The sequence below is a fragment of the Gymnoscopelus microlampas genome, assembly GCF_963454915.1.
Source record: "Gymnoscopelus microlampas genome assembly, chromosome: 10".
In the NCBI taxonomy this organism is placed as follows: domain Eukaryota; kingdom Metazoa; phylum Chordata; class Actinopteri; order Myctophiformes; family Myctophidae; genus Gymnoscopelus; species Gymnoscopelus microlampas.
This window is the reverse complement of record NC_139947.1, coordinates 7,682,057-7,697,365: the sequence shown is the minus strand read 5'-3', so window position 1 is coordinate 7,697,365 and position 15,309 is coordinate 7,682,057. Positions and strand designations below refer to the sequence as shown.

Here is a 15,309-nt window from a genome sequence, read left to right as displayed (position 1 = left end):
AGATTTAACTATTTTTGATCATCCTTTTTGTCTCCCTTTTTGTCACCTTTCCGGCACTCTACGCTCTTGTAAGGGCCTATAGTTCCGTTGTGTGTGTCCTTTTCTGACCACAAACGTCCTGTTCTACAGAAGCAGGAAGTCTCTGTGAAGACTACAGGAAAGAGACAGAGCATGCAGAGTAGTTGTTGTAGTTGGTAGGCTACTTAGGAAAACAGCAGTTAAAAGGCACTTCACAACCCATCAGATGCGCAATCCAACCCCCATCTAGTCTCTCCATTCAGTAGAATGCGTTGGTCTAGCCAATGGAGTGAAAGATCAAACTCGTTTCACAAGTCAGGAATCAGGATAGCCTAAAATCATAGTAGTATAAACAGTACAAATTCAGTCACGAGCAGTGCTCTCTTTGACTTGGTACTGTATCTCTGACGGTGTTATATGTGAGTGTGTAGACTTGGCCCCGGTTGATCAGCTGTTTCCATTCTTCTAATTGTCATCAGTTACGCCCCTGCTCGGTGCTAGGTGTATGGGGTGTGTGTGTGTGTGTGTGTGTATTGACAAAGATTGTCAAGCTTTTTCCAAAATAGCAGATCTACAAGCTCATAACGCATCACATTGTAGATCGGCTTTAGGTGTGTGTGGGTGGGTAGGTGTTTGTGGGTTTCGGTTTTGTTCTTCCTTATTGCTAAAGCATTGTACAACCAGCCACACAGAGACATGGTCACATTTTGAGAACTCAGTATATTTATATTTAACTAGAAATCATGTAAAGTGTTATTTTGATATAGTTCATCAAGACAGGAGAGGCATATACAAGCCTCCAAGATGTCTACAGATAGTTATGCCATTCCAGACTTGACAAAGAAGGTGAGACAGAGAGATGGAGACAGAGGAGAGAGGAGGGACAGTGAGGACAGTGGACCGTTGGATGAGGACAGGGGAGAGATGGAGGAGATGGTGGTGGACATCTACGAGAGCGTAGATTTCATCAGAAGCAGTGATGTCGTCTCTGGACCACAGGAGGACGTGAGGGACAATGCAACAGGAAGTCACAGTCGGGGTGAGTTTGACCACACTGTGAATCGTCAATGTGAGTTCTCTGTTTCAAAGAGGGGAATAGAGTTTATAGTATACTGTGCTTTCTGTTGCAGACCAGCGCTGTAAAACAATGAGAAGTTCTCACAGAGTTGCTGCTGTGTGTCTGGGGATGCTGTGTGTTATCCTACTGGGTGTGATCATAGTCCTGGTCGTGTACTGTGAGTATTCCACCATGTCGCAAAACGTCCACTTCACTCACACTGGAATTCTGTTGCCTGAATCTTCTAGAAAACCACAAAAGTCACCATAGCATTAACCGAAACCTTGAAAAAAAACTTCTGTTTTTCAATTTAAAGCAAAGTGTAGTTTTCTTCTCAAAGACGCTTCACTTCATCATCTGTGTTTATTGTCTCCGCCAGACTGAAGGCGTGGCAGAGTCTATGTTTTGCACCCTGTCAGTCCATCCGTCCGTCCGTCTGTCTGTCTGTCTGTGAACAGCTAATCTCCGGCACCGTTGGCCCGATCGACGTGAAACTGTTCACACACACTCCCTGGATGCCAGAGCAGAACCTCTGCCCCATTTTTTTCAGATCGGCCTGTTATAGCGCCATCAGGAGTCCTGCATCCATGGTCTGTGGCCGCGACACCACGTTTATGGGGCTGTCAGCATAATTTGAACGTTTATGGAGTGATTGATGACTGCGTAAACATTAATGGATGAGGGCTTGTTGTGTGGTGGGCTGGTTATCTCCAATCTCCCGCTGCGCTCCAGTGGCCAAAACCCACAATGAACATCACTTGCACTGGGCAGTGGGCAGACTTCACTCTCCATAAAAATATTCCAGCGCAGCGGTCCCCAAAATCCTCTCGCATATATGCGCTCATAACAGAGCCAGTAAAGCACTGTTTAAATGGCTGAATGATTAAGCATCTAACTTGTAACATTGTAAATAATTATATTGTTTTTAATGTCTAGATTTTCATTGCTTGTACACTTGGAAATATCCTGCCAATTTCATAATGACACATCGTCGATGTATGCCTTTACAAAATATATTTTTTTCACATGTATTATTTATTAGTTTTATAGCTATACATTTTTGGAGTGAATACATATGTTTAGATGCCTGTCAGATGGTCAGACAATGCTGCTCCACATATCTACGATGGAACAAACTGGTGTAGCCAAAGTCTACACATCCTCAGACCAGACGTGAGATATGAGCGGGCCTTAAGTCAAAGTCACGATAGATTGATAAATCCCGACAATTGCGGTGATCTCAGCGTACGCCTGTTTTTCTGTCTGTGCAACTTTGATAAATGAGGGCCATTATCTCTATAGTCATGTGATCATATTCCATCAACATTCCAGGCCCACAATGACCTACCTGACCTGGTGACTTGCGCACTTTTTCTAGTCATGACAATTCTTTGTCCTTTGTTGATCATTCAGATAATAACCATTTAAAGAACAACCTGATCCAGGAGAAAGACCACCTAGAGGCCAGATATATCAACCTAACCCTGGAGAAAGACCAGCTGGACAGCAGATACAACAACATGACCCTGGAGAGAGACCAGCTAAAACAAGATGTAAACCAGTTTAAGAAAGAGTCGGCAGGTGAGAGTTTAGACTGTAAGCCTTTTTGAAGGAATATTAATTTGTTTATTATGATTGATATTTTAATTTCTAGAGAAGTACCTATTGTCAATACCTATTGTCAGCCTGTACAATGTAGCCTACATCAGTACCCGTATATACTATGACGTCAGTGCCAGTTGTAGTACCACACACACACACACACACACACACACACCACTCATCGGGAGTGGGCTCTGCTGGGGCTGTGCCCGGGCGTGTTTGAGTTTTCTCTTTTTTCCCCTTTTGTTTTTAATCCGTTATGTCTGTCTTTTGAAAAGTTAATACAAATATTATAAAGACACAATTAGTAAAAGCTAAAACCACCCGTTTTAAACACCATTAGTAAAACTCTTGTTTGATCTTTAGTCACGCTGTGTTCTAGTGGATGGAAGAAGTTTGGATGCAGCTTTTATTGCAGATCTACTGAAAAGAAAACTTGGTATCAAAGTAGAGAAGAATGTCTGAAGACAGGAGCAGATCTGGTGATCATTAACAGTGAAGACGAACAGGTTAGTGTGTGTGTGTGTGTGTGTGTGTGTGTGTGTGTGTGTGTGTGTGTGTGTGTGTGTGTGTGTGTGTGTGTGTGTGTGTGTGTGTGTGTGTGTGTGTGTGTGTGTGTGCGTGTAAGTGTCCATCTACGTACATGCATGTGATATAATTCAATGATTACAGTGAAAACCTGAATATAGATAAATTAATTAATGATGGTTCAATCATTGACAAATCATCAGAAATTCCTCAAACAATCCCCTCAGTTTGAAGCATCATGGATTGGTTTGAAAAATACTGGGGGCAAATGGACGTGGGTGGACGGAACCCCACTGACAACACAGTGAGACATTTTACATGTTTTTTTATTGTGATTCAAAGTCACTGTATGTGAGTGACTGAGTGGATGTGGTTAAACATACAGGATGTTGTTTACTCTGCAGGTACTGGGCCAGTGGACAGCCTCGTAACTATGTAGACTGGGACTGTGCAACCTACTGGGAGGTGATTGGAGTCTGGTATGACGGGTTATGTACAGATACATACAACTGGATCTGTGAGAAGTGATGTTCCTCTTAACTTCATTGATTTAACAGCAGCTTAGTTTTCTGCATTGTGGAGTTAAACAGAAGTAATTAGTCATGAAACAGGTTTCCCCCTTAATCATATTAATAATTGTTTATGAACTTTTAAACTGGGCAGTAGAAGTATTTAATAAAACCTTACTTGCCAATTAGTATTATTCCAGTCTGTTAATTAACAATTCCACTGACCTTTGGAAAATACTGTAAGTACCTTTTAATACTCTTTAAGTATTTAAAGGATGTTGAATGTATTCTTATGGTCTTTGGTCCAGACTAAAACTTACTGTAACTTGGCTTGTCACTTTCCTGTCAGTGACATACATAAATTTACAAAATGCATATTCTATATTTAATGATACATAAGGCACTGCTGTTTTTACTGTAAATACGTGGGGAGTTGAATGCATCCTGTTTCCTAATTAATAATGATTGAGGTGTTAAAGGACCTGCAATCCATGTTCTCATTATTTGTGATGTCAGTCAACATGATATGGTGGTTATTATCTACAATACCACAGTGTGTCACCACGATTAATTGCCTTTTTAACTGTTAATTAATGATTATTACAAGGATGTTAATATAAAGTGTTGCCTACAGGACTGCCAGGGTGTCTGACTCTGACAATGATATTGATCATGTTCTAAAAAACTTTGGAATAAATGTTTTGTATAGATCTAGACACTTAGTGTTCGTAAGAGACTGGCTTTGCAACTAATACTTCCAATCTTTGATTAATTGTGACATGGTCTATCAAAATGCCTCAAAATCAGTTCTAGTTCCACACAGCATATACAGTAATAGACTCTGCAGATTTATCCTTGTTTTTCAGTTTCTCACTCATCATTGCATAATGTATGACAGACATCAATGGCCATCTTTTACATTCACTGACATTATATCAGTGATTTGAAAACTTCTACTTTTGGTACTTACATATTTTTGTACTTTTGCTCAAGTCAATTTTGAATACCAGGCTTTTACTTGTAACAGAGTATTTCTACGTTGTGGAATTGATACTTTTACTTTAGTAAAACATTTCATTCGTTTTTTCCACCACTGCCGTATATTTAGATCTATTTAGAAATATTTATTTCAGTTATCCTCAACGATACTTAGCCCACATTACTACAACACACCATACCAAACACTGTTCAAGTTTATTCTTCTGTTCCTTGTGTCAGTAATTGGTAAACACGCCACATGTTTAAAGCTCCATCAGCCTGGCATAATTTACCATTTAACATCCGATCCATTTCAACATTCCCAATTTTTTAACGTGCTCTGTCTTCTTACTTTGAGGTGGACTGTTCCTGCTGTCATTATTTTATTTTAAACTCATTGTATTGACCATAATGCATTTTCTGCCATCCTACTGCTGTGATGCTTTTCAAGGTTTGCATTGGTTATTGTATGTGGTTTTGTCTATGTAGTATATACAGTATGTTTTGTTTTTGCCTTTGTGTTTGTTTATTGTCTATTCTGCATACATGTAACGACTGTGGCATGTATTTATGTTGGGAACCCCTTGAAAACGAGATGGCACATCTCAAGGCGTTTATCCTAATAAAGAAACTTGAACAACAGCAACAATGACCCAGGCTTTGTTTCTCTGAACATGATGTGATAGTTCTTGGGTTCAGAGACTCTACTCTTAGTTGTCTTACTGGTGCATGTGATTTGATCAAACTGGATGATTACAATTTGGGCAGGTTTGTTATCAACTTTGGAGATTGAAGACAGAAATTGGAGATTGACACAATTAAGGTAATCCATATACAGAACAGTGTGTGTGTGTGTGTGTGTGTGTGTGTGTGTGTGTGTGTGTGTGTGTGTGTGTGTGTGTGTGTGTGTGTGTGTGTGTGTGTGTGTGTGTGTGTGTGAGAGAGAGACTACAAATGAGTCATACACACTGTATGACTCATGCTGTAGTGTTTTTTCTAGTTTCCTTTACTCTCCGGTCTCTCTAGGTAGTACGTAGCTCCACTCCTTACAGCTTCAGTGAGTGAATCATCACTCATCTCATCAGGGCTGGGTGGTTAACCACTTCCAACATGGTGTCTCTATTTTGGCCATGTCAAAAACTTTCCATAGAAGAAAACAAAGTGTGTGCAGTGTTTGTGGGTTTCTGTTTTGTTCTTCCTTGTTGCTAGCATTGTACATTGTACATATTTTGACAACTCTGTATCTTTATATTATATTTATATATATATGTAAAGTAATATTTTGATATAGCTAATCAAGACAGGAGAGGAATACACAAGATAGTTACTATTTGTGGTCAATAGTTTCTTCTCAAGCCTTGCAAGATGATACGTATGCCATTCCAGACATGACAAAGAAGGTGAGACATTAGCCAGATCTCAATGCTCAAATTTCTGCCTCCTCCTCCTCCTCTTTCCTTGTCCTCCAGCATGCTGGTTACAGTGAAATTTGTGACCTGCTGAAATATGGGACCATCTTGTGGACTTCACATGTCTGTCTGTCTGATTGATTGATTGATTGATTGATGTACTTTATTTAGTAAGACATGAGAACAGTACATGACAGAACATAACAGTACATGGAAGTACAAATTCACAATACAAGGTCTACTAAACTGGAAAACTCATTAAGCACTAAGCTTGTTTAAGATGAGATCCCCATGCACACAAATCATGATGACATATAAGAGACAGACAGATATACACGCTACTATACAGAATGTCATACAATCAGTGTACAGGTTACTGGTATGAAAAGTGAAAAATATGTAAAGAAGAAAGAGAGAGGGGGGGTAGGTTAGGACTTGGACAGGGGCCATTTTTGAATTGCAGCCTCCTGAAGGTGTATCTTTAGAGCAGTTTTGAAAGTGAGTAGGGTTTTACACTCCTTTACTCCTTTTGGTAGGGCATTCCACATTTTTGATGAATAGCATGAGAACAAGTTCATTCCCTTTGTTGAGCCAAATTTGGGTTGAACATGATTTGTGGAGCTGCCTCTGGTGTTATGATCATGGACTTCATTAACATTCTGGAAGTATTTTGACAAATACAGGGGGATCCTAATGTTGTGGTGTATCTTGAAGACCAGGGGGCCCGTTCCACGAAACCTGGATTAGGGATAAACCGGGTTTAACTCGGGTTTAATCGGCTATCCTGGCTTAAATTATCCAGGAAGCGGTTTCACGAAAGCTGAGTTAGCTTGGCAGATTAACTTAGCCAGTAAACCTGGATATGTTTATCCATGATCCAGTTTCACGAAAGAAAATTGAAGCAATCCTGCCTTAGTTACCATGGCAATTTAGCTGTGAAGTTAGCCTGGTCCGGACCAGGCTAACAGCCAAGCTTTATTAATCCAGTGCCTTGTTCTTCAGTTTTTTGTGAAATAGCTGTTAGTCCAATGACTCCAATCGTAAACCAATGAGTTTTTCCACACTTATTCAATTCTTATGCGAAAATCGAAGATCTACAAGCTCGGAAAAAAATTGTCTTATGGCGGCCGGGGGTCCACGGGGGTCCCCGTGGCGGCCGGGGGTCCACGGGGGTCCCCGTGGCGGCCGGGGGTCCCCGTGGCGGTCGGGGGTCCACGGGGGTCCCCGTGGCGGCCGGGGGTCCACGGGGGGCCCCGTGGTGGCCGGGGGTCCCGTGGACCCCCAGCCACCATGGGGCCCCCCGTGTACCCCCGGCCCCCCGTCGGGGGTCAACGGGGGTCCGGGAGTACACGGGGGGCCGGGTACTCCCGAACCCCCGTTGACCCCCGGCCCTGTGTACCCCTGGACCCCCGTTGACCCCCGGCCGCCAAAAGGGAAGCTTTTCACTTGTAGATCTTCTATTTTAGAAATTAAAAATCACACCCTGTGTGAAGGTAGCGGCGCCTTTGAATACATTATGTCATCGATATGTGTTTATAATGTGTTTATAGCCATGTGTCATGTGAAGCTTGACCAATCACTTTGTTGACGGGTCTGACCAATCAGAGCGTCGACGACAGATAAAGTTAAATTGAGGATCTAACTTTAAATAACTTACCTAGAAGGAGACTTTAGCCAAATAAAAATATATACAAAAAAAAACATGAGGAAATAAAAAATAAACCTTGACATCATAGTGATGTCATGAATAGTCCCCTTGCCTGACAAATCACAACCTTGACGGGCCTGACCAATCAGAACCTTAACGGACTCTTGGATTCTCGATCGTCTCTATCAAACCATTCTGTCATAACGGATGACTGGGTCCCGAACTCAGACTTTCTATACATTCACCCTTCATCTGTTCTTGTATCTTTCTCTTTCTATTCATCATATTAACTTTAAATAACTTACCTAGACGGAGACTTTAGCCAAATGAATAATAAGATGAAGTCATTGTCATCGTTTATATAGACATCGAATTCTATATTCATGAAATCATAGTGATGTCATGAATAGTGACCAATCACAACTTTGGCGCACCTGACCAATCAGAACGTTGACGCACCTGACCAATCAGAACGTTGGCGCACCTGACCAATCAGAACGTTGACGCAAAAGCCAGGCATAGAGGGCTAATATCCGCTCTATACCTAAAGGTATAGAGCGGCTAGCGCCGCTAAAATTAGAAAATTATTCTAAGTGTTTATAATTATAATTCCAATATTCACATAAACTCCTCATGTTTAAGCCTAACTGAATTATATATTTATTGACTTGTGTATAAATTAGTTGCATATTTTTGGACAACTTTTGCATTTAATTTGCTAATTCGCTTTCTCTGGATCTATATTTATTGCGGCCGTGTTTCCTTTCTTGCTTATTATACATTTTAATTCCTTGTATGATTCCATGAGCTGCTGCAGTGCTGCTGTTCAGCCACAGAGAAGAACGCCGCTCTGGTTTTGGGCTCCATGATTGGTCAAGTTCAAGGACTCTGCTATCGACTTTCATATGGTCTTTTATAGGAATAGGTGAACTCACATTCAGCCTGGTTTAACGATCCTGGCTTGACAAAGTCACTCCTTCTCAGCCAGGCTTGGCGTTCGTGGAACTGAATAAACCAGTCTGAACAGCGCAGGCTTGTCAAACCTGGATTTTCCTTTTAAACCAGGATAATTTAATTCAGCTTTCGTGGAATAGACCCCAGGCCCATAGCAAGTTGCTGTACTCTGTCCTCAACCCTAAGCCATCCAATCCTAGCAAAATGAGCAGGGGTTAGATGGGTTTTGTGATTGAGACCAAGAAGTAGCCTTACAAGTTTGTTTTGGGATGTTTGGAGCCTTGTTTTTAAGGCCTTGGAGGTGTTGTGATACCATGAAGTGCATGCATAATCATAAAAATGTCTGAATGTAAATCACAGCACGGTACTTATGCTATATAATTGTTCAGACATTGCCGACCCTTTGTCTAAACCTTACCTCAAAATTATGCCCATCAGAGTCGAAACCCTCAGAAAAGAGGGAGACACTTTGGGCCTTGGGGCTTTTATGGCGGTTGGTTGGCGTCCGTCCATAATCGTTGCATTACTGCCATCTACTGGATTGTGACATGTTCACAGCCCAACTACAGAGCTGTTTCCATGGTGCATGGTTTAGGCCGAAAGAGGGCCCTCTCATTCAGCGTGACACAACTATAGCAGTGGGGTCCGGGAATCCCCAGGGGTCCTTGAGGGGGTCCCCAGCAAAATTAGTTAATATAGCTTCACAATCAGTTTAAACACTTGAACCCTTCCTTTTATGTTGGTGTGTGAGCATTCCTTTTGTCATCTTGATAGCCAGTTAAAACAAATCTCATTTCCAATATAGTGTTTCAGATGGAAAGTGGCTACCCAGCCATAAGGCCACTGACAGTAGACTGCTAGAAAAATAAGCATGTGCGATAAACAACATCAAGGACACTGGCACAGGTCACTTAGTGTAGAATCTGTCTGCTCTGTCTGCTCACAAATGCAGATATTTGTGTATAGGTAGGTTTACTTTACAATTTATGTTGACAATCTAGGAGTAAAAGGCTGTGAGTCAACCACATTGTTTCTTCCCATCTGAAAACGTCAGGTGCTTTCCTAGAAACACTTCCAAACACCCGAGTTGAAAATATTGGTAAGCAGATAAAGACGCCACAAAAAGCTTTGGTGGACATACCTCCATAAGAACTTCACACACAGCACCTTCAGCGCTGATTAAGACAATGGTAAAAAACGGCTCTCTTCATAATAATTCCCCTTCCTCTTTTTTTTTATCTTATCGTGCATACACATTCCTTTTTTTTGTATTACCATTACTAATGGTGCTACAATGACAGAGTAGTCAAACAAAAACACATCTTACTCTTATGTACCTGTCCTGTACACAAGCAGTAACAATAAAGAACCTTGAACGCACACAACAGTGTTATTGAAAACATCTTTAATAGCAGATGTTAAGGCTGAACGTGTATCTATTTACAGAACTGTCGTTAGTCGTAGCAGAACTTCCAGAGGTCTCAGCTGTTTGGAGGTCCAAGTAGAAGAGGGTGGAGGTTACTGTCCTGGGGTGGGGTCATTTGTGATGGGTGGCAGTGGTTTTGGTGTGTGGTGAGAGGTGGTGTGTATGAAGGTAGGTGCAGTAATAGGTGGTGTTTCTAGCTCGCAGCAGCAGGGGGCGTAGTCTTACTGCAGAGCCTCCCCAGCAGACCTGCCATCTGCAGCAGAGAGTTGACGCCCTCACACACCTTCATGTGGGTGTAACCGATTTCCTACACACAAACAAACACACACATTATAGATAACATGGCATTAATGTGTTTCCTCTTCATATAAAGATATTCGATTTTGGGGGAAATTGATATATATATATATAAATAATAAATAGTGAAACTAGCTGATCTACAAGCGCATAAAGGGTCACGTTGTGAGCTTGTAGATCGGCTATTTTCGTGCGAGTCTAAAATAAGGCTTTATTGGTTAATCAGACAAATCAATTTAAGCTATTTTTTTTTAAACTATTAGATTTTTTCTGTGTTATTCATTGATGCATAAAAACAAACCCACTTCTTCTTTGATTCATCTAAAAAGGTAATCGAAAGAATAATTGCAAATAAAATGATAGTTGCAGCCCTAAACCACAGTGAGGACGGGGGGGTCAGGTACCTTGATGAACTCCAGCTTTAAGTACTCGGGCATCTGGAAGGTCTTGCAGACCCTGAAGATGTTTCCTATGATGTCCTCTGGGGAGTAGCCCAGCCTCCACAGCTGCTCCATGATCTTGTAGGCCTCGTCTATGTTGGCCTCCACGCAGTGTCCCAGCATGCTTTTCACCAGGAGGGGGTGTGGCTCGTCGCACACCTTGAACACGTTCTCGCTGTTGATGTAACCGAAGCCGGCGTGTGTGGACTGCAGGTTGTTGAGGGCCTGAGGAGACACAGAGAATGAAATGGGGATAGTTCATCGATTTTTTTTTTTCCTATCAATTAGTCACCCCATGGAGACTTGAATTCATGGACATTTTTGTTTTTGTCGCATTCCTAAGCCAATAATTTGATGGGTTAGACAAAAAACTAAAAATATCCATTCAAGTCTCCATGGGGTGACTAATTGATAGAAAAAAGTCATTTTGGGGGTGAACTATCCCTTTAAAAACTTGATAGATAGTGAGAACGGTGCTTTGAACTTCTTTTTGATCACATGTTTTACATTTTCAGGATATCTTTCTAAAGCGTGGGATAGGAGGAGAAGGGTGACTTACAATAGATGAACTTCACTTTTTATATTCTATGGGCAGGTATGTATATGCTCTGTTTATTTTCAGGTTCTATTATGAGTTGCTACACTGGAATGTTTTGATGTGTCTAATAATCACATGTGGGATGGGTGAAGCAGTTGTCTTGACACATACATTTAATATTGATTCATTCACAGAAGTTTGGACACTGACATGTCTACCTGTCTCGCTGTGCAGTGGAGATGATGTCTGTCTGTCTGTCATGTCTCCCTGTGCAGTGAAGATGATGTCAGTCTGTCCTATCTGTCTGTCTGTCCTACCTGTGCAGTGAAGATGATGTCTATCCTACCCGTCTCATGTCCTGCCCGTCTCCCTGAGCAGTGAAGACGATGTCTGTCCTATCGGTCTGTCTGTCCTGCCTGTCTCATGTCTCCCTGTCTCATGTCTCCCTGTCTGTCCTACCTGTCTGTCCTACCTGTCTCATGTCTCCCTGTCTGTCCTACCTGTCTCATGTCACCCTGTCTGTCCTACCAGTCTCATGTCTCCCTGTCTGTCCTACCTGTCTCATGTCTCCCTGGGCGGTGAAGATGATGGCCTCCAGGCCGTCGTTGGACACGCTGAGTTTCTCCAGCTCCACCACCTCCTGCAGTCTGGCCAGGATCTGGTCGTCTCTCAGCTTGGAGTAGCGCAGCACGGCACAGCGAGACTGGATGGGCTCTATGATCTTATCTGAGGCGTTGCAGGCCAGAGCGAAACGAGTCGTCTTGGAGTAAATCTCCATGATTCTACGAAGAGCCTGCTGGGCGCCGTCTGTCATACTGGACAGACAGAGACGGAGACAGAGGGAGAAAAGAGAGATCAGAAAGAAGGATACAATATTAAAGACACAGACAGACTGATGGATAATTAGATACAGAGTGGGGTTATGAAAATAATTTGTTCCTGACAAAAGTCCCGTTTTATAAATGGGAAATGTTTTTTTTTTTTAATGTTTTTTGTCGGGAACGGGACTCGAACCCGCGATGCACTGTCAGGCTACATAGGAGCCTAGGAAAGTTTAACTTTTAAGTTAAAGGTAAGTAGTAATTTGAGGCCAAATGCAGAGTATTAGACTGGACAGTAAGTAGATGCACTGCCATCTTTACCGTAGTTCAGACATTGTTTCAACAGGAAAAGCTTACAGCACTGTACAGCTGTCTTACCAGTATGACAGAGAGACAGAAAGACAGACAGACAGACATGTCTCACCTGTCTGCCTCGTCCAGTATAATGACCTTGTGTCTTCCTGGAGGCAGGGTGACTTTCTGCTGGGCGAACATCTTAATTTTATTCCTCACCACATCGATCCCTCTGGAGACAACAATACAACATGTCATACAACACAACATACTGTATATATGTCATACAATACAACATCACCGCTACTATTGATCCATTTCATGATTCATACGTAATCATACCCATTCATTTGAAGCATTCATGTACAGCATTTCATAATCCATATACCTATCATATACTTATCATCCATATACCTGTCATTTGAAGCATTCAGCTCCAACACGGCATCTTTCATTGAAGCTCCAAGCAGAGCTCTGGCTAAACACAGGATGCTGGTGGTTTTACCGGTTCCAGGAGGACCTGACATTACAATAAACACACATACACACACATTAACATACACATACAGTAACATACATTAACATGCATACATATGGAGTAACGTCCGAAGATGTAGATCTAAAATAGCAGATCTACAAGCTCACAGTGCATCACTTCGTGCCATGCTGTGAGCTTGTAGATCTGCTATTTTAGAATAGTTAACATTATGATAAAGTTGTTAAAATGACCCTGACCCCTGGGCATGGAACCCCACAAACTGCCCAAAGAACCCCTGGCTGCTGGGGGTCCCCGGACCCCACTTTGAGAACCACTGATCTAGCAGACAGTTTCTGTTGGCTATTAAATGGCTATATTATGTCAATACGAGCTAATATATAATGATGTTATTAACACAGGGGTCTTCAACAGGGGGTCCGGGACCCCTAGGGGGTCCTCAGAGTTACTACAGGGGGTCCGCCAAATCTTTGTGATAGGACTTTTTTTTTTAACCTTAACCACTTGAACCCTAGCATCCCTTTTCTGAGGAGAACTTTAGGCAAAAAATAGCAGATCATCAAGCTCACAACGCCTCGCGCTGCGAGGCGTTGTGAGCTTGTAGATCGGCTATTTTTTGGCAAAGAGGTGTTTGGTGGAGAGGGAAAAAGAGCACACCAAGTAAACAAAAACAGTTGTTGTGAAACACAATTTTTATACAATATAGAGGGGGTCCCTGCTTAATCCCTCTCTCAGCTAGGGGGTCCTTGGCCTGAAAACGTTGAAGACCCCTGGGTTAACATATTGACCTGCTATAATGATGTTATTAACATAATGACCTGCTATAATGATGTTGGGCACGTTGCCCTCGCGGGCGAACACCTCCAGCCGGCTGACGGTCTCCTGGTTGCCGACCACCTGGTTCAGAGTGAGGGGTCTGTACTTCTCCACCCAGGGCAGCTCGTAGCTCTTCACCACCGCCTCTGCTTCCTTCATCTCCACCTCCATGCTTGTTGTTGTGATGTTTTGTTATTTTGTGAATATGAGGGTTGTTTATTGTCTGTCTGACAGGCAGCGCGCGAAACTGATGCTGAATTTCCCTCCGTCTGCGACCCAAACAGGAAGTCTGAACAGTACGCTGTCGTGTGATTGGTTCGCCACCAAGATCACGTCCACCGATTGGGTGAGAGGAATCTTGACGTCAGGGTGATGATGATGATGATGATGATGATTATTATTATATATTTTATTATTATTATTATTATTTAACATGAATGAACTCAAGCAAAGTTTCTTGGTATAGAAAAGGGAATGAAAAATAAAAGAAGACACAACATGCATTGTTTTTATGAAGCCCATAGGTCTTTTAAATAAAAAGTAAATTACTAATTTGCTTCCTTTACATCCCATTAACTCCCCCCTGGGCCTAAAACGTATTTAAAATTGTATATATTTTTTAAATACATTTGTTTGATACGTTTTTGTTCCGTTGTTCTGCTGGAAATTATATTCCTGCAAATAATGTGCCAAAAATAAATAAATAAATAAATAACATGGGATGATGGGAGGAACTCGCCTTTTTTGGGAGCCCCCAAACGACACCGTCGTACCAACGCCTAACCTCGCTTCACCAGGCGTTCCGCAGCACCCGTGGGAAGCCTGGTCTCTAATTGTGAATCAACCAGTGTGATCCGGTCTAGAGCCCGCCTACCGTATCTGGTCATATGCACGCACACATACATGCAAAAATAGGGCATGGAACCCAGACCGGATCAGCAAATTGCAAAGCAACTTGAACCCAGTCTAACTAACGCCATATAAAACCCGAGGCCATCATCCCTTCCTACTTCTAGCGTTGCCATGTCCGCTTATTATAAGCGACGTTGGGCATGTCTTTCTGTAAAGTCGCTTCACTCGCTTGTAAATATTGGTAGTTGCGGCGGGTTGCGTTTTTTTTGGCTTGTTTCTAAAGTGTAGTTGCTTATTTGGGGCTTGTTTACTAATGTCGTTTAAACTAGTGGCTCTCAGACAGATGAATATGTATTTCTCTACCGACCCCCCCCCCATCTAAACATATTTGCGTTGTTAAAATAATCCAAATTGTCTCCTTTTTTGCCGCAATGGAACCCCAATGGAAACAAGCCCTAGGCTTTCTTAGGTTTAAAATCCTCTTAGCAGACCTTGTATTGAACTGTACATTGTTGTGCTTTATTTTTGCAAACTGCTAATAAAAGTATTCAATAAAAATGTGGCCCATCCATACTTAGTCGCTTCTTTTGGGCTTGTTTTCGTTAGAGCTGGTTGCTTGTTTCTCT

General features: G+C 42.1%; 2 protein-coding genes across 2 annotated transcripts; one reads left to right on the top strand and one right to left on the bottom strand.

Moving 5' to 3' along the window:
* Positions 1 to 751: 751 nt before the first annotated feature.
* Positions 752 to 3,774, top strand: LOC311053106 (uncharacterized protein). Its single transcript, XM_084068509.1, has 6 exons — positions 752 to 1,057; positions 1,149 to 1,253; positions 2,489 to 2,656; positions 3,044 to 3,186; positions 3,409 to 3,509; positions 3,610 to 3,774. Exons 1-6 carry the CDS (start codon positions 823 to 825, stop codon positions 3,731 to 3,733), a joined length of 876 nt encoding a protein of 291 aa, XP_083924635.1. The 5' UTR covers positions 752 to 822; the 3' UTR covers positions 3,734 to 3,774.
* A 6,357-nt stretch (positions 3,775 to 10,131) lies between these two features.
* Positions 10,132 to 14,099, bottom strand: rfc2 (replication factor C (activator 1) 2). Its single transcript, XM_084069370.1, has 6 exons — positions 13,834 to 14,099; positions 12,934 to 13,039; positions 12,650 to 12,751; positions 11,961 to 12,219; positions 10,831 to 11,091; positions 10,132 to 10,436 (listed from the first exon to the last, which is right to left on the bottom strand). Exons 1-6 carry the CDS (start codon positions 14,000 to 14,002, stop codon positions 10,323 to 10,325), a joined length of 1,011 nt encoding a protein of 336 aa, XP_083925496.1. The 5' UTR covers positions 14,003 to 14,099; the 3' UTR covers positions 10,132 to 10,322.
* Between the last annotated feature and the right edge of the window lie 1,210 nt (positions 14,100 to 15,309).

Coding starts and splice junctions, on each gene's coding strand:
- LOC311053106 (XM_084068509.1), top strand. CDS start 823: ATGTCTACAGATAGTTATGCCATTCCAGACTTGACAAAGAAGGTGAGA. Junction 1,058..1,148: donor AACAGGAAGTCACAGTCGGG/GTGAGTTTGACC, acceptor TTTCTGTTGCAG/ACCAGCGCTGTAAAACAATG. Junction 3,510..3,609: donor GGAACCCCACTGACAACACA/GTGAGACATTTT, acceptor TTTACTCTGCAG/GTACTGGGCCAGTGGACAGC.
- rfc2 (XM_084069370.1), bottom strand. CDS start 14,002: ATGGAGGTGGAGATGAAGGAAGCAGAGGCGGTGGTGAAGAGCTACGAG. Junction 12,220..12,649: donor ATACTGGACGAGGCAGACAG/GTGAGACATGTC, acceptor CTGTCTGTCCAG/TATGACAGACGGCGCCCAGC. Junction 10,437..10,830: donor TAAAGCTGGAGTTCATCAAG/GTACCTGACCCC, acceptor GTTTGTGTGTAG/GAAATCGGTTACACCCACAT.